The sequence below is a fragment of the Phyllopteryx taeniolatus genome, chromosome 12 (assembly GCF_024500385.1).
Source record: "Phyllopteryx taeniolatus isolate TA_2022b chromosome 12, UOR_Ptae_1.2, whole genome shotgun sequence".
Lineage (NCBI taxonomy): Eukaryota > Metazoa > Chordata > Actinopteri > Syngnathiformes > Syngnathidae > Phyllopteryx > Phyllopteryx taeniolatus.
The window spans coordinates 13132971-13158279 of record NC_084513.1 but is presented as its reverse complement, the minus strand read 5'-3'; the positions used below and the strand labels follow the sequence as shown (position 1 = coordinate 13158279).

Sequence of the window (25309 nt, the reverse complement as noted above, 5' to 3'; positions counted from 1 at the left end):
AGTGGCTTCTGTCCTGGAATGCGCGCGCGCTCCCGAGGCTCTCCCCACCACCGGCGTGCGCGCCCCCGCCGCAGGTCTGCTGGGAGCGCGGGCGTAGAGGCAGGCCAGGCCGACGAGGGAATGAACGATGGCGCTGGGCTGGGGGAAGAAGGGACAACTTTGACACGGTTTTACTGCGACGTCGTGGGCGAGCTTTCGGCGCCTCCCGCCACGAAGCGAGTCGAAGGTGAGATTTGTTTCGGCTCTTTTGTCTTTCTGTGAGGTCGCTTCAGCTTTTTTTTTTTTTTTTTTAAATGTTCGTGGTTGAAACTTAATACACCAAGTGAGTAGTTAATGACAGTCGGATTGGTTCGCGCTGCTTCGAACCATTAGCCTAGAAACTTTCATTCGCTATTCGAGTCAAGGGAGCATTTCTAACATTTTTACCCCAATTAAATCGAATTTAGGGACTCATGAATAAAGTTGTTGCTTTCTAAGTTACTTTTCCATTGTTACGACTTTAGCTTCACCGGTGCATAGCAATCGATTTACACAAAGCTAACCAAGTGACGAAAGGCTTTGTGTGAGCCAGCCCCAAAATGCACCGATAGTTAACATTTGCCCAATATTACCTAATGCGCCGAGCTACTTTCGGGAATGTTTAACTTGGTTTGTGTGTGGTAGCTAAAACACGTCACGCAAAGTTAGTGGACGAATCGTGCACCGTGTCGTGGAGTACAGTACGACGAGATGTAATTTCCGCGCTGTTTTGTCATTTATTTTTAATTAATGAGCGATCTACGTTAATGAAATGTTTAAAATCCCAAGAACATAGTCTTGAATATTAACTGTAACCATGTGTAATATGTTAAGAGGCTGATATACAGCAACCGTAAATGGCAAACAAAGGATTTTAGGTGTTTGTCTTTCCAATAAAAAGACATGCTTGGAATGCAGTTAGTTATTAAGGGAGGAATCAATAAATAATAAAATAGTGTAATTAGCAAAATTGCAATCAAGAATAATAAAATAAAGGTATTCACAAAAACTGTAACGTAGTCAAAAGTCATAAAGACAAAAAAGTAGTCACATTAAGCAGGATGTTATACACTCTATACACTGATATTTTATGTACAATTGTGTGCAAAGGAAAAATTCAGAATTGAGGTTTGTTCCATTAATGTCATAGTGTTAAAGTAGCTGACGTCATGTTTCCACCCCTCAGATGCCCTCGCCGTGTGTGTTTAGTCGAAGAAGCTCCGCCGGAATCACGGAACTCCATGTGTTGAGGTGAAGAGGGACTCTTTCGAATCGAACGTCAGCTGAATCAAAAAACCCAAGCCAAAATGATCAAAGCGGAAAGTAAAGGAGGTGAGAGAACGCTGAGGAGCGCTTCCCCCCACAGAAACGCATACAAGTCTGACTTCCATGCTATAAAATGCTCCTTTGACGGCTCAAAATCGGAAGGTGCTGCCAAGTCATATGCAAATGGTTCGAACGACACCCGTGAGGACTCCCGGGGGAGGCCTTTTGGTACCAGGGTTAACAAGATCAAGAACATATTCCTACAGATGGACAGCCAGCAACAAGAGGAGCAGCAAGACGCAAAAGTAACTTTAAAGTCGGATGTTCCCCAGGTGACTCCACCAAAGCTACAAGTTCCAGTCAGCTCACACAGAGTTAACTTCCGCCCAGCAAGTCCAGAGTCTCTCAATTTAGATAAAACTCCCAAAGGGGAGGAAGTGGCGATCGACAAAGTGGCTTTGGCAGAGAAGTTTTCTGTGACTAGGAAAATATTTGAGAGGGGCATCACTGAGCAGCCCGCTGTTGACAAGCAGTCACCAAACAGAGTAGTCAATCGTCTGTCTCTCGGAAGTGCTTCTGATGAGGGGAAAAGCGCACGGAGAGCGTCAGGATCTTCAGAGACTTTCAAATCTGAGCAAACTACTACATCGGGCGTTAAATGTCGACTGGATATTGATGATGAAAAAAAGAATGTGCCTAGAGTGTCACTAAATGCAGGGCCCATGTCAAAAAGGCTGGAGAGTTACGTGGCTGGGAATGACTCAGAGGACAACAACATAGCTGCTGCCAAAGGGGGGGTGAAGACTGCTAAATCAGACAGTGGGACTGAACATTCACTCCAGGCCTCTCCAACAAGAGGCAGTTTACACAAACCCACTTCTGGTAAAGAAGCTGCTAACGCTTTACCTGTAGGTGATGACACTAATAAAAACATGTCTAATACAGCATGTGTCATTAACAAAACAACATCCTCAGGGTCTAGCACTGGGCTTAAATCTACATTCCCAGTTCCCAATGCGGCTTACAAATCAATTTCTCCTACAACTGATGCCATTCCCAAACCTCTGTCACCAGAGCCAACAACCCCTGTTAGCCATGGTTACAAGCGACACTCATCATCCGGGGATGGATTGTGTCAAACATCTGTTGTTGGGGATAAAAGCAAGCCTTGTAATTCACCCCCAAAAGATGTGAGGCAGCACATGTCTGGCTTTGAGAACACCTACACAACCACATCCAGTGAGCAAGCCAACAGTTTATTGAAAGGTCTTACCAGGGAAAAGACACCCAACCAGACCTCCTCGGTTGACTCCAGAAGGGTAGGCGTGGTACGGGCAGAGCTTGTAGTGGTTCAGAATGAATCGTCAGAGAGTGAGGAAAACGAAGATGAGGAGAATGAAGACGATGTGTTTGTTATGCAGAGAGACAAATGCCTATCAAAAGATCTAACCAACAAACTTCAACCAGAAAAACGGAACACTAACCCCCCTGACCACACTGTAGCCAGGGGCTTCGCCAAGGAGAAAGCAGCTGACTCTGTCTTGGATGGCAATGTGCAACACAGGATTAAAGAGGACCGTAAAGACAAAGATGATGAACGTGATACAAGAGAGCTAGAGGAGCAGGATGAAAATACTGTGGTAAATGGAGCCCAAGTTTATGGTATCGAGAATGCGGCCTTTGTGGACGACAAGGATGTAGACCAGGTCCTCATGGAAGAGGAGGAGGAGGAGGAGGAAGAAGAAGAAGAGGAGGAGGAGGAAATGTACAGGGAGTATGATGACTGTTATGAGGCACCAGGACTGTCTGATGAAGAGCGACCACCACCCAAGAGGAAAGTCAAGTTTTCTACAGATCCCATTCTGGTAAGAAATTGTTTGCTGCTTAAATTGTGTCCCTAAAACATAATGCACAACACCTTCTTTGTAAATGATGCAAACCATTGTCTCAGTGGGATATTTTTCACTTTAAGCTCGGGCTCCAATGATTAATTGAATAACTCAGACTTCGATTACACAGAGAATGCCCAAAGTTTTGGATCATTTCACACTTAACAAGGAAGATAAAGTGCAATGTGTATATACAAGAGCACGTCTACGATCGCCAACACATGGTAACATATCCATCCATCCATCCATTTTCTGAGCCGCTTCTCCTCACTAGGGTCGCAGGCGTGCTGGAGCCTATCCTAGCTATCATCAGGCAGGAGGCGGGGTACACCCTGAACTGGTTGCCAGCCAATCGGAGGCCACATACAAACAAACAACCATTCGCACTCACATTCACATCTATGGGCAATTTAGAGTTGTCAATGAACCTACCATGCATGTTTTTGGGATGTGGGAGGAAACCGGAGTGCCCAGAGAAAACCCAAGCAGGCACGGGGAGAACATGCAAACTCCACACAGGCGGGGCCGGGATTGAACCCCGGTACTCAGAACTGTGAGGCAGAGGCTTTAACCAGTCGTTGACCGTAACATGGTAACATATCGATGTTAGTTAATGTAGCCTACCATCAAGTTAATGTAGCCTACCATCATGAGTTAAAATGTTTAGTAATGCCCCTGCAAGTAGTCAAGGATAAACACAGCCACTGATGCACTTGTAATCGCTTTATTTGAACAAATGCTAAGAAAACAAACACAAATTACATTCATACACAAGTTGCCATTGACCACAACTCACAGGGAGTCACTCAACATGCAGACTGGCTGGTGGGTTAGCCAGTTAACAGCCAGGCAACTCTACACTCTTATTTGCTGATGCCCACGTCACTCACCAGGCCAGGCCCTGCCTTTTATAGCCATACACACTCAAAGTCACAGACACTATAGTAGAACATGAGAATACCAACCCCAAGTGGACAAAAATAACTGCATCTCATGTGCCATGTTGTTTTTAACAATGAAAGATAATTTTTTGTCTGATAAATCGATGGGATAGTTGGTAGAATACTTGAGTCCAAAAATATTCGATAGCTGCATCCCTACTTAAGCATTGGTGAGGATATTCCGGTACATGCACAACCTACTTCCACATTCAAAATGTGTTTAAGCGCTGAGGAAACGCAGTTCAAGTGAATGGTGAAGGGGGCCGCGACAAAGCAACCGTAGGGACTTTAAACGTCTAAAATATCTGTTGTTGTTTTTTAAACACCAGATGACACCACAAAAGATTACAATATTTGAAGGATTTGTTCGTATATCATATTTTTACAAATAAACGAGGTACACTTTTGTCTGAGGAAACCAGTCACAAAGAAAGTTTTATCAAGTTTGGCTTCAAACCCTATGTAATCAAACCATAGTCATGTTTGTTAGTGTAGCATACACATGAAGTTAGCTATCCCTTTTTCCAGGTTTGGTCACATGACGTTTCACATATAACAAGCTCATTTAGTCCGGCATGTGACTGTTATGGCCGTTGGTAGTGTAGTTGTTCCCTGAACTGACTTTGTAGCTGCTATGGTACCTGGTACAGAAAATAGATAGACTGACGTTACTCTTACTAGGCTGAACAGTTAAAGTAGCGATGGGGTCTTCATGGTTCATATTTCACAAACAAGTTGATTTTATGTTTTTTTTTTTGCTGAAGAAAATGAAACTGACAGTCATTTCCCATAATATCAATCCGTTTTGGAGTAATTGATACTTAACTATGCACTTGCATTGCCCCTTTTTCATTGCCAAAATCGACATGCTCCCCCCTTGTCTTGGCGTGACGCCAGTGGCAGAAGTGGAGACCAAATTCACTCCATAGCCAGTGTGGAAAAACAAATGTACTATACTTTAAAATGGCACTGGTAGTATTTAGTCATATTTTATATTTTGTCGCTGTTGGGCAGAATCCCCTCACCTCCAAAATGACAACTTTCCAGGAAATAAAAAAAACGATAGCTTGCTTGAATTTCATAACACCGGTTTGTCCAAGTTGGTAATATACCTTATTGCTATCATGTACAGTTGCACACTCACATGTACACAAAAGCAAACACCCCGAAATTATGTTCAATCACAAAGTTAATATGCTATCATTAACAGTTGCACACTCACGTGCACACAAAAGCAAACACCCCGAAATTACGTTCAATCGCAAAGTTAATATGCTGAAAAATCACTACTTAAATGTTTCACTATCACTATTTTCAGTCATTATCTTAAAATAAAAGGGAAAAAAACATTCCGACTTTCAATATAGGCAAAAATGACATCACAGAATACGTATAGTTCAATGAGGAAATGTCATTCTCTTCGTCACTCGATGTGTTATGCTGAGACAGGCTGACATGAGCAAAATGTGGGCGGGCCAAAATCTGTCTTTAAATCAAATATTTCATCAGAAAACAAGGCTAGAATTACTACTGAGTCTATTAAAGGAGGGGGGGGGGGGGGCAGACATCATTTGTAAGCCCAGAACTATGGAATAAGTGCCAGTCAAGAGTCAAGTAATGTACCGTATTTTCACAACCATAAGGCGCACTTAAAAGTTGTAAATTTTCTCCAAAATGGACGGGCGCCTTATTATGCGGCGCGCCTTATGTGTGCACAGAGTTCCAAAATGGATGGATGGATGGTTGCATTCCTTAACCAAAGAGCACTGACATCTGTATTATTGGGAAGCTTTTATTTTGAAGGTGGCTTTCGGCGCGAGTTGGCGACCTCTTACGGTAATGCCTAGTATGAACAAAATTAGGGGCGGCTGGCTTGACTGCTACTTTACGAGTGGAGGTTGGCTTGACCGCAGTCGAAAACTGCACGAAACTACGAAGAGACACGCTTACGAAGCACAGTTTCAACTGCAAGCTATCAGTTACGCGGAGGAACATGGGAATCGAGCAGCTGCGAGAGAATTTAAGATCAACGAATCCATGGTTCGCAAGTGGAGGAAGCAGGACTTAGCCAAGTCAAGAAGACGAAGCTGAGTTTCCAAGGGAAAAAAACAAAACAAAACGCGGAAACAAGGCGAGGTGGTCCGAGTTGGAAGACCAACTCGAGCAATGGATTAATGAACTCCAACCGCTGGACATCGGTGTAAACAGAGCGTTCAAAGTGAAATTGCGAGCGGCGTGGAAGCGATGCATGACAGATGGCGAACACATCTTTACTAAGACTAGGAGGCAGCGCCGGGCGAGTTACGCCACAATTTTGTGGATGCTTGGGCTAATGTCTGCTTGCACTGTTGTTCGAGCTTTTGTAAAAGCCGGCATCATTTCTGAGGAGCCGCACGGCAACGAGACTGACTCGAACCTGGCGTGTTTGATGGAGAACTTGCCCATCTGTTCATTTCGGATACAGAACATGAGGACTTTGATGGATTTGTGGATGAGGATTGATCAAAAAATAACGTGAGTACATTGTTAAATACTTCAATAAAGTACAATCGAACTCAGTTTTGCTCCCGCTGCCTTTTTAAAAATAAATTGTTTTAGCATACATGCATGCTACCATATGTTTTAAGCTAGCGTATGTTTTACCATGCCTGCGCCCAATAATACGGTGCACCTTATGTATGTGTTAAATACAGAAATTGACCCCGTAACTGAGACTGTGCCTTTTAATACGCTGCGCCCTATGGTCGTGAAAATACGGTAATCAAGAACAAAGTATAAAATAACAATCGGAACCTTGCACCAATCGCTGCTCGGGCCCTAATTATGATGCACTGTATTTTGTCTAGGTAAGCAGAAAGACTGCTTAGCTGAAATTTGGAGTAGACACTAAATAGAGGGTTGGGTAGTTTGTATTTCTACGATAACTAATTTGGTTAACTAACTAATTTTGAGGAACAGAAGCATTTATGTACCCCTCTGTTTCAGGGTTTCCAAAGTCATTTTCCATCCGGTGTAATCTGTTTTGGTATTGTCACAGGTCCCCCCCATATATGATATCTACTCATCATTTTTGATAAGACAAGGGGAAAAAATAATAATTGTAGTGCAATTCAACGCGTCTGCGAATAGATTGTTTATCCAGGCCTTATAATGTACTGTTATCTCTGGGTGTGGATCCTCCACTTTCCCAGTCATCCTGGCAGGGGGTCCTGGGAGAGGGGATGAGAGACTGACCTACTGGAGGGCACACAAACATATGTTTGTCAAGCAGCGACAGAGTTTGACCATTTTTTTCATCGACAACAATTTGCTAGATTCTGAACTTCGCACAAGTTCCATAACAATACAGAGATTTCATACAAAGAGATGCAACTGAGAGAAGTTGGAGCGTGTTTACAAGCTTGTTTTTGGTTTGTAATTACTACATTACAAAACCATCACTTGTGTATTTATGCTGCTGGAAACAGTTTTTTTTTTGTAGTCATTCTGATGGCAAAACGTTATTTAATTGAATGTTGGCTATTGTGCTTGAATACAAAGACAACAATATCCTTTATAGTCAGGGTTTGAGGTATGACTTGCGCTTCATGGAAGTCTTTACATATTTATAGTAGGTGTACTGTACATGTGAAAAACTATGACCGTGAAATTTTTTTATTGTTTTGGTTTCAGTTTAACTATTTCTAAACATACTACTCATGCTTTTACAGACCAAACTGTTACATCCGGTACCGATCTACGCACTTTATTGACAGGTCCGGTTAGTGGTGAAGTTCTGCCGTAGTTCAAGTTAAGTTCAGCAGCTGTAACTTTAAACCCCTTTTACCCAGTGATTATTGTTACTTACCATCAGGTCCAATCCCCACAGATAAGTACCATTGGTTTAAATGTAAAATATTTTAAAAGCAATACCTAGTTTTGTTGTTAACCAAGACACAAAGTTGTATTTAACAACAAACCTTTACCTGGCCGGGTTCACAAGTTAGGAAAGGAAAGATTGAGTGACCAAATGGGCCAAAATGCTTGTGCCAAGCTTGCATAGCTGAGCAAGGAAGTGCATTATGGTTGAGTCTCAAAGCAGGATTAGGTCCTAACGTAACCCAAGTCCTCTTAACAGTGAAAGAAAGGACTGTTTTGTGAAGGGTTGGGCTTGTTATTTGTAACTGTTAAGTGGATGAGATGTGAGGCAGTATCTTTTCATGACAGCCAAAAATTCTACATGCTAATTAGATGGGTGTAGAAGGAAATTCATATCAAGGTAAATAGTTCTAGTTACTTAGAATAAGATTAATCAACATATACTTGCATAGTCATAAAGTAAAAACAGTGTTTTTGCGAAGATGGAGGGAGCTCTTCTGTGTATTTGTTTTATTGGGAAATGAAATGTGAATTTGTCCTGTGTTTATTCTGGGTTTAAGGTTTACCCATATTGGGATACTCTTTCCCAGAGAGGACCATATTTGTTTGGTGTACAGGTTTGTATACGACTTGCAATGTAAGGCTTTTTCATCCAGACTTTGACCCAAAAAAGTTAATGGATGAATAACAGTCAGTTGGAGGTGTATTATCTTGGGGACAAAGACTGAAGATTTATGGCAGCACAGAGGCATTTGTATTGGCTGACTTGGATTTTATGTTAAGTTGTGCATGAAGGTATTGTTGGGCATGAGGAACAAGTTATTCATAAAAGTGTCTTAGGCAAGGATTTAGGCATTCTTCACATCAAAAGTGTATGCAGTCTTGTTTGTTTTTTCCTTTTTTCTTCACAGAAAATAAATCATCAAATGCTCTAGTGTCGTTTGATGATGTACATGCACACATACATACTATTTACATACTATTTAACAGCTGCAGTAAATGTTGATGTATTTTGCAAGTATTTTTATGTTGCATTTATCTTTCTGTATGGACGTGTATTTGTATTTGCTCAGTAAATGGAAGCACAGTGATATGAGATACAGTATGGGCACTAAATTGGAATTGTGGCGCAATATAAATCATGAACCCAAGCCTGTATTTGTTGAATGACTTTGATTGGCATATAGTAAGGGACCAGCAAAGGAGTCAAAATTAATGTCTAATTTCATAGCAATATGCTGTCCCATAGTGCTGCTACTTGTTGAAAACCCAGGCAGGGCTTCTTTCTCCCTCGGCCAGTATCGATCTGGCTCCCCTCCAGGCACCTGGAATAGTGGAAAATAAACTGTCAATGGTGGAATACTAATGTTGTTTGTTAGGCAACTTGGGTGTCGTTGTAATGATCAGAGACAAATATTACTGTCTTATATGGTAACTAAAAGTTACCAGTAACTGGATTCAAAGATTTCAGCGAGCGCTTTGAGACAAGGGCAGCTTGTGTGGGCCATTTATAAGAAAACCTGTTGAGCCTGCTCAAGTTTGCCCTTTAATTGGAAATGCAATTCCATTATGGCGCTCTGGTCTTCTTCGCCGCCGCCTTTTCTTGCTTTAGGTCATACATAAATGGTTTGTTAGTCTATGTTAACCATTTCAAGAGAGTATATTTTTTCCCCTCCCATTTACACTGTGATCTGCACCAGACTACCACACCTGTCTCAGCACGAGCTCTTACGGCATATAGTACTTGATGAGTTGTTTTCTAGGTCTGCTTATACCAGCAGCTCCTCCACCCCACGGTAAACCCGCCTATTTCTTTAGTTCGCTTTCCTCGCTGCTGCTGACTCATTTCCCACATTGGTATTCTGTTGTGGGAAGGGGAATGAAGGAGGGATTGCAATGGTTAAAATTGTAGTGTATGGGTTTTGCGTACATCTGCCTTTGAAGTAAGGACAAATCACTGCAATTCTTGCATACTGCTGGGGTGTGAAGTTTTGGAAAAAGATTTTGTGCCAGCATAAGAGTCTGATGACCCCTGTCTGAACTTAATTCAGGTATCAATGAAATTCATGAGAAACGGTCCAAACTTGGACAGATTTTTTGGGGGTGCCGCGCCTCTGCCAACCTGTTGTTTGTCTTTTCTTCTCGTATGTGAGGTGGTGGTTGATTAGGTTAAAGCTATACAATAGCAGAACATAGTTAAAATAAGAAAGCCTGAAATCCATGGCAACAGTCAAGGCATGGGAGTCGGGGGTGGGTGGGATCATGTTAGGGGGAGATAGTGGGAATCCACAGCTTCTGCCTGGGCAGTGTTCTCTGTTCATTTCACCGAATTACCCAATTTCCATTGTGTAACTCGTCCTTGTTGGTGTCCTGCAAGTCATAATTTTATATCTGTGATTTCATGTGGTTTGTCTAATGACATCCTATTAATAATAGTTTATGCTGGAATTTTATGTTGATTTGGGGATATGCAGTCTGTAACTTTAATCAAATATTTTCTTATTTATCTTGTTAGTTGGTACTCATGCGTCCTTGCCATATTTTTATTACTGTATAACATATCTTCTCAAGGAAAAAAGACAAGTACTAAAAGAGGTGAGTGTTGAAATATGAGGACTCAGGTTGATGGAGGGTAGAGGTCCCCATGAGAAGCATTTGCCAGTAGTGTATGTATTTTTTGGTTTTCTGGCTTTGAAAGTCGCAGTTGCAAAATAGTCGACAATAGCTCATTGCAAAGCCACACGTGCACAAAATGTAAAGACTGGGGATTATTTTTAACAACACTGTACAACTTATCCCGGAACTAGATTGCTTCTGGCTGTAAAGTGAAAAACAGAGGCTTATTTTTCAAGTCTTGACAAGCCTGGATCTTGACAAGGATGTCAAATGTTAAAGCCCAGACCAGACATATTTACTTGATTACATCAGTTTGTCATGCTATCTATTTTTTGAATTGGTTATTGGTATCCACACTTTCTGTTACCATGCTTTTTTGAATTAAGCTAACCACACTAAGAGGTTAGATTGCTGCTGTATAACGGGAGGACTGCAAGCAATTGAAGTACCTAAATACATTTTTGGAATCTTAGCGTTATGATCTAATCACTCACAACCGATTTGAATATTAATAGAAAACTCTTGCAGACGACAGTGCTTAGTGAACTGATCAATGATTAGTAATGAGGAAATAGGTGAAGAGGGCTGAAGGAAAAGCTTACCACTGTCCCTTTCCAATATGACCTTTCACCTGAGGTTTCTCAAGCATCTTAGATTAAATATCGTAGGTAGACCTCTTGCTCTGAGTTGACCCTTTGACTCTAGCTACAATACTGGGCAAAAACCCAGTCCACCCGCTTTGCTGTTTTAAAAACCTTTCACAGAAGTCATTTTGACTTCCTGGAATAGTAAATGGTCGGAAAGATACAGCGAGCAAGATTACACAAACGGAAAAAAATATTTCCACAGAATTTTCCTTACGGTCCTCTATTAATCAGTGAGTAGACTTTCAGTTATATGTACTTGTTATAGAATTTCTAAATCAACACATCTGATTGCTATAATATTGAGCCTGATGTTGAGCACTTGCCCATTTGGCTGGAGCTTGTGGAATACTTTTTCTTCTGGACTACTTTTCCCTTTTTATTTTTGGGATAAAACAGTACTAACACTTGTCTTGGTGAATTGATCCCTACTATATCCACTGCTTAGCTTGCCCCAGCTGTGTCCTACTTTCTCCACTGCTTATACTCTGCCATACTGTGGGATGTATGAGTGTGTAGACTTATAATTCCAACCAGAAAACAGCCTAAGGGACCCTGTCAAAGCTTTGCGGTGCCTGGCTGAAAAGTTCACAGCTTATTAGAAACTTTGATCAGATTCCTTTCGTGGATGTCTTAGGAATGCATACAGTATTCTGCTCTAGAGATGGTGACATTTCATTAGCAACGTGACTCCCATTTTGTGGAATTATTTTTAGAAACATGGAAGGAGAACTGCAAATGCCTCTAAAATCTTTCATGACAAATAAATTCACAAAAAAAAACCAAATACAATAATTAATTACAAAAGTAGATGAGCTATTCTATTGCCCACACTCCTCTTCCTGTGAGTAATGCTTCATTTGCGCTATTTAAGTTGAAATTTTAGGGCAAGTGATTGTGTTTGTGACTCGTAATTTTGATGTGTTGACTTGAAAAACCCCTCAGACCTTTGGCCCATATGAGCAAAAACGTTCCCTTATCTTCCCATACAAAAACTCAAGTTCTCCGGAACCCATCATCCGATTTTCAAAATTCTTGTTGCGTTGTATTCATGTTAAGTGGCCATTCCAACGGGACTGTTATTTTGGGGAAATTCTTTCACGTTGTTATTTTCATATTCCACACACACACATTGCAAAAAATGTCTACAACATACAGTACTGTAATGTATTAGCATGGTCATGTGAGGTTCTGTGTCATCTGTAACTACTGTATCTGTTGGCCTCCACAGGTCTTTAGTACCTTCTCTAATGAAGAATATGATCGACGCAATGATGATGTGGACCCTGTTTCCGCATCTGCGGAATATGAGCTGGAGAAGAGAGTGGAGAAGATGGACGTATTCCCTGTGGAAATTGAGAAAGGTGATCTTAATGACACTGAAACGTATTCCCCTTGAGTCATAAACAATGAGGCCTTTTCAGAAGTAGTTTCTAGTCTAAGCTACTCTGCAAAGCAATGGGTGAAAACTTTTTTGTTTTACAGGCGTTTCTCCAGTTTGACATTTCAGCTAACATGTCTGTTGCCAGATAAATCCCCAATCAAATTACATGCTCAAAATATAATAAACACAGCAGCGCTTAAATGTATCTTGTCATGTTAAAGCCTTGTGCATTTGAAAATAGGCCTATTTGCATGCAATTCTCCATATCCAACCTTTTATAATTTTGTGATTTGTGTGCGTCTAGGGGACAACGGCCTCGGCATCAGCATCATCGGAATGGGGGTGGGAGCTGACCAGGGTCTCGAGAAGCTTGGCATTTTTGTAAAAACCATAACAGAGCAGGGAGCAGCTGAGACAGATGGACGGTGGGTCAAAGTGTCAAAATTGTCTTTCAGACTCATGCCTAAATGACCTCGCAGCTCACTGAACTTACTTTTAGTAGAGGCCTAGAGACCCACAAGACACAAATAACCACTTCTATTTATACCCTCTCAAGGACGCTAACAAAAATAATTTAATTTCCTGGGCTTTTTCATACCCTGTATGTTCATTATTGTTTGAACGTGGTTCCTCTCTTTAAAGACAAATGCTGCACAAACATATTGTCATTCCTGCCTTTTCTATGCTTAGCATTCAGGTGAATGACCAGATAGTGGAGGTGGATGGCGTCAGTCTGGTGGGTGTCACCCAACTGTTTGCAGCAACTGTTCTCAAGAACACCAAAGGCACAGTGAGGTTAGCCCGAAGGTCATCGACTCTGATGCTTCAAATCTACTGATTCCAAAGAACACAAAGTATAGTGTCATGTGAATGATTTATCATTATGCAAAGAAACAGAGATGTATAATAGGCTCGGGCCTAAAAAAAAGTTATCTTTACTATATTAAGACATTGTTGCAAACAGGTTTCTGATTGGTCGAGAAAAGCCAGGGACACAGAGTGAGGTAGCCCGCCTCATCAGTGAGACACTAGAGCAGGAGAGGAACCACCAACAGGACCAGCAGCACCACCATCTCGATGATCCCTATGAACACTCCACAGAGGAGGTGAGTCAGCTGGTCAGTGTCCATAGAAAGCCTACTTCATCTTTATTCCTTCTATAAAGCCCAATCCAGTCACTTTATGCCGACTAAGGAAAAGAGCACCTGGAAGTGAGTAAGCCTGGTGCCGCTGCTTTTTTTCAAGGTGTTCACTCAACTGCCGCCCATCTGCCCAAGTTGTGGAATGTTTGCTTTCTGGGGATTAGGTAACCACAGGACTCTACCTTTATAGAGGAACTCTGAGTATTTGTAAGATTTACTGGTAGCAGGACGAATGCAGCATAATTGTAAATAAGGACACACTATTCATGGTTAACATTTGGTTAAGCAATTTGTGTGGTCATTGAGAATGAAGTTAATGTGTTTGATGTTATAGACTTGTTGCAAAAGTGTGGTCGAGCTCCTGTTAAGCCTTGTGTGTGTCAGCCTGTTGATGTTTGGATATCATTCCAGAATTTACTTCCGGACTGTGGTGAACTATGCCACTGGGAGTGTTGTTGACACATGCACAGCATGTTCCCGGGCCTGTAGGGTGTGTTATTGTTTGCCGTGTGTGATGCCATGTGTGATCTCACATTTCAGGAGGAGCGCTTTGAGGACGAAGACACAGTAAATGAGAGGATTCTTGGCTCTAATTTTTCTCCAGGCCGGAAAGTAGAGGTATTTGAGCTGCCCGATTCAGAGGCTTTGTTTCTGCCAACTAATATGGACAGCTCTCAAATGGCCTTCAAGTTTAAAGAGGTACACTTTCCCCACATTTCAACTTTAATTTGTAATGTCCAGATGTAAATCAAAGTTCGTTTTATGGACAATTAATGATTGCATATCCTAATCATTATGCAAAATGTAATTCTCTGTTCCCATAGCTGCAGCTCAAACACAGCATTGCATCAGCTGAAATTAATCAACTGAAAGAAAGGGTATGACAACAATGAAATAAAGTAAAGGATGTGAAACACTAAAAACAGTATTTACTCTGGACAGAAAAGTAGAGTTGCATTCTTTTGTTATTGTGCTATAAGCTAATATAAAGAATATAGAATGATTCACATACATATTAAATATTGGTTAATAAGGAATGTGTAGCTTTTAAATAACGCATGACATTTGTCTGCACAGCTTAGGGAGTCTGAGGAGGACAAATCACTGTGGGAAGCCAGAGAGTCTGCGCTGGAGCAAAAGTTTGAGGATAGCAATGAAAAAATCCTCAAGTTGGAGAGTTATTGGCAGGAAACCCAGGCTCTGTGCAAAACAATAAATGAACAGTTAGCAGAAACCCAAGCCCAGTATGAGACGCTGGACAAGAAGTACAACAAGGCAAAGAAACTTCTAAAAGACTACCAGCAGAAGTGAGTTTATATTTAGTTGGATGACAATCAGCTGTTAGAGGGATCTGTTTGTTTGGATTTAGTTGTTTACTTAAGACTTGTATGAGATAAACCCCAAATCCAACATTTTGTGTTGCGTGGGATCAGAGATTACGTCACTGAAATCATAGAATGGAATCTGTCGCTTTCATTTATTCCCTGCAAATTTTTTGCACGCGTCAATTATGTCCCAATTTATTTTCTTGCTGCGCCAACAAATAAACACTTCTACTCAAATACACGCATCCCATTTTCCCATTAGGAAAAAATGGGTAGTAAGGGTACTAAGGTGGTGCTGAAAGGAGTCCTGTAGTCTTACAACTCGACTGGATATTTTCTGTTTATATATTCTACATATACCTTGAACATATTGTCACATATTGTAGAATTGTTTCACTCTGTAACCTCAGTTCTGCGCATCTTCTTCAGAGAAATAGATTTTGTGAAGAAAGAGGAAGAGCTGAAGAAGGGTATGGATGAAAAAGAAAGATTGTACAAAGAAAAGCTGGACATCTTGCAGAATAGGGTAAGAACTTAAAAAAAAACTAGTTTTAAAACATGTTTACACATCAAACAGACATGCAAAAGTGATATTAATACTTAGTGGTCTTTGTCTCCAGATAGTTGTCCTGGAGTCTTGGGGGTCTTCAAGTGTAGATTTCCAGAATTCGGCAGAAGATCGCCTTTGCTTCCAAGTCCCAGCCACAGATAAAAAGTCTGTTGACTCGCTTGCAGGTACAAAGGGTAACCGGAACTGAATTACATTTGTAATAGAAGAATTAGGAGAAGAAAAGTCTTATTTGGTTTACGTTTGTTGTTATGAAGAGGAAGACTGGAACGAGCTGGTCCGTGAGACAGAGCTGTTGGACACCAGTGCACACAAAGCAAAAGGCCTGTTGGCCCAGAAGGCCAGACGTCAGCGTCCTTCTCGAAACAAACTGAAGGAGAGTCTCACCGTGTCCTCGAGCCACTCACAGGTCAGTCAGGAATACGCTCAGCCATATCTGAATGCAAGCTAAACAGGTATTATGTACAGTATCATTAAACAATAAATCGAATAATCCGATTACAAAAAATGTCGAAGCAAAATCTCTGCCTTGAAGTGATCCATCCATCCATCCATTTTCTACACTGATTATCCTCACGAGGGTCGTGGGCGTGCTAGAGCCTATCCCAGCTAACTGCGGGCGGTGTACACCCTGAACAGGTTGCCAGCCAATCGCAGGGCACATATAAACAAAGCACCATTCGCCCTCAGAGCTACGGGCAATTTAGAGTCTTCAATCAACATACCATGCATGTTTTTAGGATATGGGAGGAAACCGGAGTACCTGGAGAAAACAGGCACGGACGAACATGCAAATTCCGCACAGGCGAGGCCAGATTTGAACCTGGGTCCTCAGAACTGTGAGGCAGATATGCTAACCGCCTGCCTTGAAGTGATAATTTTTCCAAATGGACTAATGTTACTGCAGATTCATACACCACTCCGTGTAGAAATAAGTTGGCACGATGGTGGCAATCCAGGAGGAAAGAATGCGTAAAAGACGTAAAGTGCCCAAAGTTTAGGATCATTTCACACTTAAAAGACATGATCACAAAGTGCAATCTGTCTAGTGCAAAGCAGAACTAAAGTACAGCATGTCTACAATTTCCAACACAAAGTATGTACAGGTATGTTAGCTAATTTAATATAGCCATCGCGAGTTAGAACATATAATGACCCCACAAATGGTCAAGGATAGACACAGCCGTTGGTGCACTTTCAGCCACTTAATTGAACAAACAGTAACAAAATAAAAACGTAAAAAGCACATTCATACGTAAGCTTCTCCGGCCACAACCGATGCGTAGGCAGTCAACGTGCAAACTGGGTTAACAGCCAGCTGCTAACCTGAGCTCACAAGAGCCAACTCACTCACCAGGTGGCATTTTAAAGTCATACACACTCAAAAGTCACAGATATTATAATGTGGAATGTGTACATTTTATTGTTGCATAACACAAAATCTGTTTTTAATGTGATTATGTGATGATATAATCAATAGAATAATCAATTCCAAAAATATTTGATTGCAGCAGCTCTAGACAGTTTGTTTTAACAAATGTTTTGGCCCTTACATTTTTAACTACTGGTCAGCCTTAACGATCATGTCTTTTACTCAAAACAATAGCATATTAATGAAAGCGATTGCTGATCATCATTAATGCTTTTCATACAGTGTGGCTTGTATATCGTTATTGTACTGTCTAACGCACCTTGTCTTTCGGAGAATCAGCCAGTCAAAACAGAAACTTGTATCTCCTCTTCCTTGCATTGTCCTTGTACATAATCAACATTGTCCTTCCAGGAAACTGAGGAGGAGGATGACCCAGAGGAGCAGGAACCTCTAAGACGGAGCTCCATCCAGGAGAGCCTGTCCCTCCCAGTGCCTGTCTGCTATGCCGTGAATGACCAAAAAGATGATTCAGCCGAGATGAAAGATGAGTTGAAGAGTAAGCCTGAGCTCTCCAATAGCCCATCTTTGTCACCATCACAGGGGGACAGTATTGAAAGCAGTGGCAGTCTCTCTTTGTCCCCTCCAAATGACACCGCAATACCAGTATCCCCCTCTGGATTTATGCCCAATGTCAAAAAGAGGGAGTCCAAAGGCAAGGAAAAAGCGCTCAAAGGTATGAAGGACTAAAATATAATGACAGCAAAAGCTTTTTTGTCACATTCTTCCTGGCTTACTGGGGAATTCTTTTTTTTAAATATTTTTTTTTGCAGATGAATTAATTGAACCCACATCAGCTACAAAACCTAAAAGGCGATTTCCTGACTTTGGGTATGTTTCAACAATTCCTCAACATTTATGTTTTATCATGGCCACCACTCTCCACTTCCTTATCTACCATTTATTTGATCAATACTGTACCAGGGGCCTTCGGAAGTCGGGTGGCAAAGGAAGAAAACATGACAAGGAGGCAATGAGAATGTCTTTGGACAGCAGGTACTCTACCATATATCATGTTAAATACATTACAGAAGTGACATTGTATTGTGCTTCAATGCATATTTGTATGTTCTACAATTGAAATAGTGCTGGTACACACACATTCTTGACAGATCCAACACCAGCAAATAGCGGAAGTAATCACATCATTTGTTTCTTGTTTTGTGGTCAAATTTGATGTTGGTCTATTTCCACTAAAGCTCAGAAAGCCAGCTACCATCACCAAAAATCAGCCCCAATTTCCACACTTTTTGGTTCATACTGGTCCAACATATGCTGTTATTGTTGTCTTGATGACATCAGTAAACATTTGTCTGTGAATTTTCCTTTTGTAATCCCCAATGTTTAGGGGGTCAGCAGAGTTACTGGAAGACTCTGGGGGTAACATGTCTCCTGCAGATACTATGACCTCCACCCCGACCTGTATGCCCTTCTCTTGGTTTGGAGACAAAGAGAAGGACCGAGACAGGGAGCCGTCTTCCTCCAGCAGCAGCCTGCCATATGCTGAAAGCAGCAGTGACCTAAGCCAGGATCGAAAGAACAAGGTATTGAGGTTTTTCTAACGTTGATTAAAGCAGAGTATTTGTACCCATCACAGAGTTAATGCAGGAGTATTTTCTCATGTAATGAATTTCAGCTTAACAAAACATCAGCCAGGCCAAAAACTTGATAGCTTTCCGGCCTGTGTGTTATAGTCATACCATCGTCATTGAAAGGGCAATACTAGTCTGCACCTCCAAACATCTGCTCTTACCGACCTAGTATCCAAACACACTATATTATGCGAAAGCCACAAAAAGTGGATCCACATGTTGGCCATCACGGAGAGCTACGCAGCGAAGAATTTGGTAACTTCTCACTCATCTCCAAAGTCTAACACATCAAACGCCTCAAATTACTGGCTCCTTTCTCTCTCTCTCTCTCTCTCTCTCTCTCTCTCTCTCTCTCTCTCTCTCTCTCTCTCTCTCTCTCTCTCTCTCTCCCTCTCACTCACTCAGTCTCTCTCTCTCTCGCAAATACACGCGCACGCACCATGCTTTGACAAGTGTTTTCACCATGTTTTATTGAAATGAAGGCAAGGTCTGTAAAAGCAAGACATGGCTGCTCTTCGGTAGCTGTGCGTTAGTTCATGTACACGTCTCACTGAACTAAACCATGTTTTCCTTTAAACAGACAAATCTCTCCTGGTCCTCTTTATTCAGTCGATCGTTAGATTTGGTACAGTATGTCCGTTTTTGTCGACTCATTAGAGCACTACTAACAAATCCAGTGCTGACTTTTCTTTACCTCCTCAATTGTATTTCCTTTCTAGTCATGGGTATGTGGTAGTGTTACAGCAAACATTTAATTTCAGTATTTGCTCATTGCCTCATGCCCCAGGAAAGATTATTGGCCTTGCTTGCAGTGGGATCAGTTCCCAGTTTTCCCCGTCCAAAAGACTTTTTCAACATTACCTCATACCTGAGTCAATATCACCTTAAGGTGCCTTTGTGACTTCCCCATTTCACCCCAAAAAGTTGAGATTTTCCATTGAACATAACATTCATCGTATTAAGTAGATGTTATGCTGTTAGAAATGCATATTGGTCAAATTCCAACACTTTTTTTAATATAAATTAACTGCAATCAAACAATGTACATGCAAACAGCGAAATATGTGAGCTTGCTGACAGGGTGGATATTTTTGGCTAATGTTAGCATTTAATGAACACATTGTGGACCTTCACTTAGAAACATGATTCTGTTAGTAAGCTGACTGTATAATGTTTAAGAAATGTACTGAATTTTCAATTTCTGAAAGGTTTTTCTATAAATTTATAATTTCACTATGACAGAGTGAACATAAGCTTGACAACATCCAACTAAACACATAATGTGATGACAATTACGAAACACTGTTGTAAATATTTATTCTGCAACTATCTACTGTTTCTGCCTCCAATTAAAAAAGAAAAAAAAAAAGAAAACATCCTGATTGTGATGTCGTTGAAAACATCAATGTTTCTTAAAGGAGAAGTTACCATGTAATGACAGGGATGATAGCAATATCAGGGACACATGCAACATGTTCAGTATGATTCTGAAAATAGAATACACATGATCAAAATTCCTTTTTTTAAATCAAATAACATGTTGTGGACAATAAAACCATGTAAAAAATTTTTTATTTAGTATCATTTGACCACTTAGTCACATTATAGTTAGCAGAGCAATATGTGGGCCAAAATCACGTACATCCAATGGAAAAAAATAGTAGAAAAGGAAGGAAACACATTTTAAGAGTTATCGTTGTACTGCTATGTGCGCAAATGTTTGGCCACATAATAAGTCCTCAGTTTTATTATTCTCCAAAATTTTCATGACGACGCAGTGATTCTAAAGAGGACACCAAAGGCACTTAATAGTGATACTGACCCACCTGTGTTTTATCTGTGTTAGTTGTAGTTTAGAAGTTGATGTACTTTTGGTGGCAGATCAATGTCTAGAACTTAAAAGGGAGATTCACATAGATGAAAAATGATTGAGTACTCAGTCAACCTGGCTTGCCGCCACACTCCAATCACATAACTTGATGATGTCGTAGCACTGTCCTTTCCGCCTGTAGCATTGACCCCCGGTGTAAGAACTGTTGATGTGTTGTTATAAATGCGTTCCTTGTCTCCACTTGTTCCACCAGAGTTTGTCAGTCATAGATGATTGTAACCCCGCCAGTCCCAGTTCAGACAACTCTGGGTTAGTCGCTGAACCCAATCTGTCTGGGCGCTCACACACTTTAATCTTCTCTTCCAGCGAGGTGAGTGCTCTCCTTGTTGCGGAGTCACAAAAGCTGTGTGGGATGCCTTGATGGGGCTGAAAGGGGACACTCTCAAGCATGCTCTTTGAGGCCCCTCCCCACCACAGCTGTGATTAAACCCTAAATAGAGCGGAAATAGATGAGAACTGCATGTGTGTCTCTCAAAGCCATTTTGTTTGGTTAATGCGAGTGTCAGCCTAGCTTTTGTGATGTGCTGTAAACTAGTGCTGCTTGTTCTGTTCTTTACGTCCTAGGTGGACTACAGAACAATGTGACTGCTTTACTGACTGTTGCTTACTGGTGTTTAAGCATTGCTTCTTTTTCTGATGGCTTTCCAACCCCACTCGGTCAAGTTCTGAGAATGTCAGCAGAATCTTTGTTTAGCAGACTAGTTGGTCATCTAGCATGGAGCATTGTATACAGCATGTAGTTTTAGTAGTATGTGTGATTTTGTTTGTTGCACTCCTCTTCTGCTGTCTCAATAGCAAAAGAAAATTCCATTGTAATATTTCACATGGCATTCATTATGCACAATAAGCATGACATTGTCACTCACATCGCTCTTCTCGGCTCATACATCACACTCATGATAATGTTTACCACTCGAGTTATAGGAGTATATATTTAAATATTATCATACTGCCTGTCCTTATGTAGACTCTGGATGACGAGCCAGTGGCCACAGGAAAAGAATATCAGTGGCACAACCGTCCAGTCTCTGAATGGACCATTCAACAGGTGTGTCACTGGTTGATGGGCATGAACATGGACCAGTACACGGCTGAATTCACAGCCAAGGGAGTCGACGGGCAGCAACTTCTGCAGCTGGACAGTGACAAGTTAAAGGTACAAATTGCTGAATCTAAATATTGTAGTGAGCTGGTGTGTGTGTGCGTGCGTGCGTGCGTGTGAGTGAGTGTGTGCGCGCGCATGTATGAGCTCTGTGGTCAATGTCAATTAGCTGTTGCCTGCCTGAGACTGCCACCTAGTGGCAAGTTGACCTACCTGACATGTTCATAGTTTACATTACTGTACTGCTACTTACTGTATTGTACTGTACTGTATGGGCACATACCAAGGGTGGGCAAACTTTAGTGCTCATAGGCCATGTTTGATTTGTAAAACGGACTAATGGGCCAGGTCGTTCATAGATGAGGTAAAAAAAATTAATGCTAAATTACTTCATTCTTATCCAGCCATCCATCCATCCATTTTCTGAGCCGCTTATCCTCATCGCGGGAGTGCTGGAGCCTACCCCAGCTATCATCGGGCAGGAGGCAGGGTACACCCCGAACTGGTTGCCAGCCAATCGCAGGGCACAGAAACAAACAATCATTCACACTCACGTTCACACCTACGGGCAATTTTGAGTCTTCAATTGATGCATGCTTTTGGGATGTGGGAGGAAACTGGAGTGCCCGGAGAAAACCCACGCAGGCACAGGTAGAACATGCAAACTCCACACAGGCGGGGCTGGGGATTGAACCCCGGTCCTCAGAACTGTGAGGCAGACGCTCTATCAAGTCGGTCACCATGCCGCTACTTCATTCTTATATTATTAATAATATTAATAATTGTTCATAAGTTTCTTGGAAATACTTGAAATAAAATAAACTATTTTACATATAAATTTAACAATTTGAAAATTATTTTATTAACTAATTGGTTCACTAATGGATTTTAAATAATAAAAATATTAAGCAAAGCAAATTTATTTTCATTGCGTATTTCATAAACACTGTGCTTTACATGATTAAAAGCATTTAAAAATGAAGAATAAAAACAGCTTATAAACATTTAAAACAAATAGAATAATAAAAAGATACAATTAAAACAGCATACAGTGCAAGAAATATCATTTTAAAGTGGAAATGCTCTAAAAAGAAGAGTTTAAAAACATGCACACTTGGGGCTGATGTCACTTCTGTTGGCAAACAATTTGTGTGCAGCATAATAGCTAAATGCTGCTTCACCATGTTTGCTTTGGACTCTGTGCTCCACTATTTGACCTGAATCTGTCGATCTCAGAGCCCTACTGGGTTTATATTCCATTAGCATTTCATTCATGTACTCAGGACCTAAACAGTTTTGTGATTTATAGACCAGTATCAGAACTTTAGAATTGGAGTAATATGCTCTGACCTCTTTGTTCTGGTCAGTTTCCCAGCATCACCTGTAAGTGTCGCCAAAGCACCAAAAGCTATAGAAACCTGCCTACGCCACCCATGAAGTTGGCGTGAGGCACCGTACATTTCCATGGTCATTTCATTCTTGATACATCTGAACTTTGCCGTGAAAAAGAACGTACGGCACATTTTTGTGTGTACGCACCTTTTGTACATGAGGCCCCTGGTCTGCTTGACACATGCAACCCTTCACTGTGGATATGTTCTTCAGATGGTAAAAGGCAGTTTTAGTAATTGATTTTATATGACTGTTGAAAGTCAGGTCGGAATCTATCAGAACACCAAGGTTTCGGACTTGGTCTTTGGTTTTTAAAGAGACTATTAGTAAAATTATTTTTCCATGTTTCAAATTTAAGAATGAGTTTTTTTATGGTTAAATGGATTTGTTAAAAGGGCTTCAAAATTAACTTTTTTTATTAGAATAAAATATTTTACACCTTTTAACCCCCCCACCCGTGTACACATTTTTCCCTTGTAAAAATCAAATGTGGCCCCTGAGTACAAAGGTTTTCCCACCTCTGAGATAAATGATTAATACATTTTAGCTAACCAATTTTAGGGAGCAAAGTTATTGCAAATATTACAGGAATCTTGATAATGTAAATGCTCGGTGGGCCAGATTAAAGAATAGAATGTGGTGTGTGTGTTAGTAGTTGTTGTAGAAGTAGTAGTTGTTTTTAGGTAATAGTGTGATTTTGCCTTGAAACTAAACTCAAAATCAATCACGCAGTAGTAACGTGTACTGTGTGTGTTGATAAAAAGAAGCAGCAAAGAAAAACAGCAACTGTCAGACTATAGTCCGATCAAATGCTTAGAAACCTTCTTGTTTGGAGTTGTCCACTATGCCTTATTTGCACACAATATCCTTCAGGTGCTCGGCGTGTCCAGTCAGAGCGACCGATCCGCCATCAAGAAAAAGCTGAAGGAAATGCGCAAGGCCCAGGAGAAGCTGGAGAAGCAAAAAGAGAAGCGAGAAAAGGACATCCGGCGGAGTGGACGGCTGCCGGTCAGTACTGACTCTGTGTGCTGAACCAGTCCACGTACAGTAGCTAACAAAAAGACATTGACAAGGTTGTTGTTGTCTCGACCGTTAAGTGCCCACGCTGAGCGGACAAAAAGGTGCCACATGTGATTTTTGTTCATAATTCGGCGCCTGATCTTCCTGCAGCATTATAACACTAACTCAAAATCATTTTTATCATGAGATTGAAAACCTCAATGTTGGTGTGCCCTGAAAGCCTCTGAAATTTTGTACCACTATGAAGCTAATAGTGGTAATTATAAATGTATGTTTTCAGATATATCATGCACATTTTTTTTTATGAAAGTCCAATGTGTACTGCTATGAAAACGTGATATTTTCTGCTAGTATAACATTGCTGTTTTATGGACAACACTTTGTATTGTACTGTACAGTGGAGTCAAAAGCACTTTGTCTTTTAAGCTTCAATGAACGACAAGGTTTTAAATGTATAAATGTTTTATACATGTGCCAACTATCTACATTACTTTTTCATTTACATTTCATTGTTGGTTTTATAGTATCTAATGTTTTCTACTAAGTAGAATAGTTAGGCCAGAAACACAAATCAAGGACCACAGAGCTCTGTTTGCGTCTTCTGTCCCGCAATGTGTACATGCTGAGTCGGAATCATGATGGTTCATGGAGGAGGAGGGTGTGGGGGGGGAACTCGCTCACGGTCCACTGGACAGTAAACACCTGCCTATGATAAGGACTGTAGGAATATTGAATGTTCACAGCCAAGCCCGAGGGCTTCCTCTCTTGGCACACTTTTGTATGAAACGGCAAGAAACCTTTTGCTCTCATCTTCAGAATCAGAGAAACACTTCTTGGTACAAACGGAATCAATAAACACATTTTAACAATGATTGTTTACTGATTTGCCTTGGCTGAAAACTGGTAGACAACAGCGATGGCCCATTTATTGGAAATGCTACTGCTTACATTTGATCATGAGTGTGAGTGCACTTTTTACTATTGTCATCAATAATAATTTCAGGTCAAATAAAACATTCCTAAGAATCTATTTGTATATGTCTTTCGATTCTCTAAAGTGGGGAAAATATGACCTCACAAATTAGACCAATGACGAATTAAACTGTTGAGAGCCACTGCTGATTTAAAAAAAAAAAAATTTAATTCAGGATGAGTTTTTTTTTTTTTTTTGTGAATACTAAGAGCAGCTCATCTCTCAGCATTCTGTGGTAATTGTCATTTGTAATTAATAA

At 40.9% G+C, this 25309-nt stretch overlaps 1 protein-coding gene across 6 annotated transcripts; it reads left to right on the top strand.

Annotated features, from left to right (window-relative positions):
• Window positions 1–10: 10 nt before the first annotated feature.
• Window positions 11–25107, top strand: ppp1r9ala (protein phosphatase 1 regulatory subunit 9A-like A). Of its 6 annotated transcripts, none has more exons than XM_061793472.1 (19): window positions 16–226; window positions 1205–3149; window positions 12464–12596; window positions 12921–13041; window positions 13307–13411; window positions 13581–13734; window positions 14299–14457; window positions 14583–14636; window positions 14836–15065; window positions 15513–15609; window positions 15704–15827; window positions 15909–16060; window positions 17435–17756; window positions 17854–17911; window positions 18005–18076; window positions 18429–18624; window positions 20757–20873; window positions 21531–21719; window positions 23931–25107. In XM_061793472.1, the coding sequence occupies exons 2-19, from the start codon at window positions 1326–1328 to the stop codon at window positions 24087–24089; spliced, it is 4266 nt and encodes a 1421-aa protein (XP_061649456.1). In that variant the 5' UTR covers window positions 16–226; window positions 1205–1325; the 3' UTR covers window positions 24090–25107. The 6 variants fall into 6 exon arrangements, with proteins under 6 accessions (XP_061649461.1, XP_061649456.1, XP_061649458.1 ...); XM_061793474.1 differs by having other exon boundaries at window positions 17–226; window positions 13581–13722; XM_061793473.1 differs by having other exon boundaries at window positions 17–226; window positions 15704–15818.
• The last annotated feature ends 202 nt before the right edge of the window (window positions 25108–25309 follow it).

Coding starts and splice junctions, on each gene's coding strand:
- ppp1r9ala (XM_061793472.1), top strand. CDS start 1,326: ATGATCAAAGCGGAAAGTAAAGGAGGTGAGAGAACGCTGAGGAGCGCT. Junction 13,735..14,298: donor CAGAGGAGGTGAGTCAGCTG/GTCAGTGTCCAT, acceptor CTCACATTTCAG/GAGGAGCGCTTTGAGGACGA. Junction 14,637..14,835: donor TTAATCAACTGAAAGAAAGG/GTATGACAACAA, acceptor TTGTCTGCACAG/CTTAGGGAGTCTGAGGAGGA.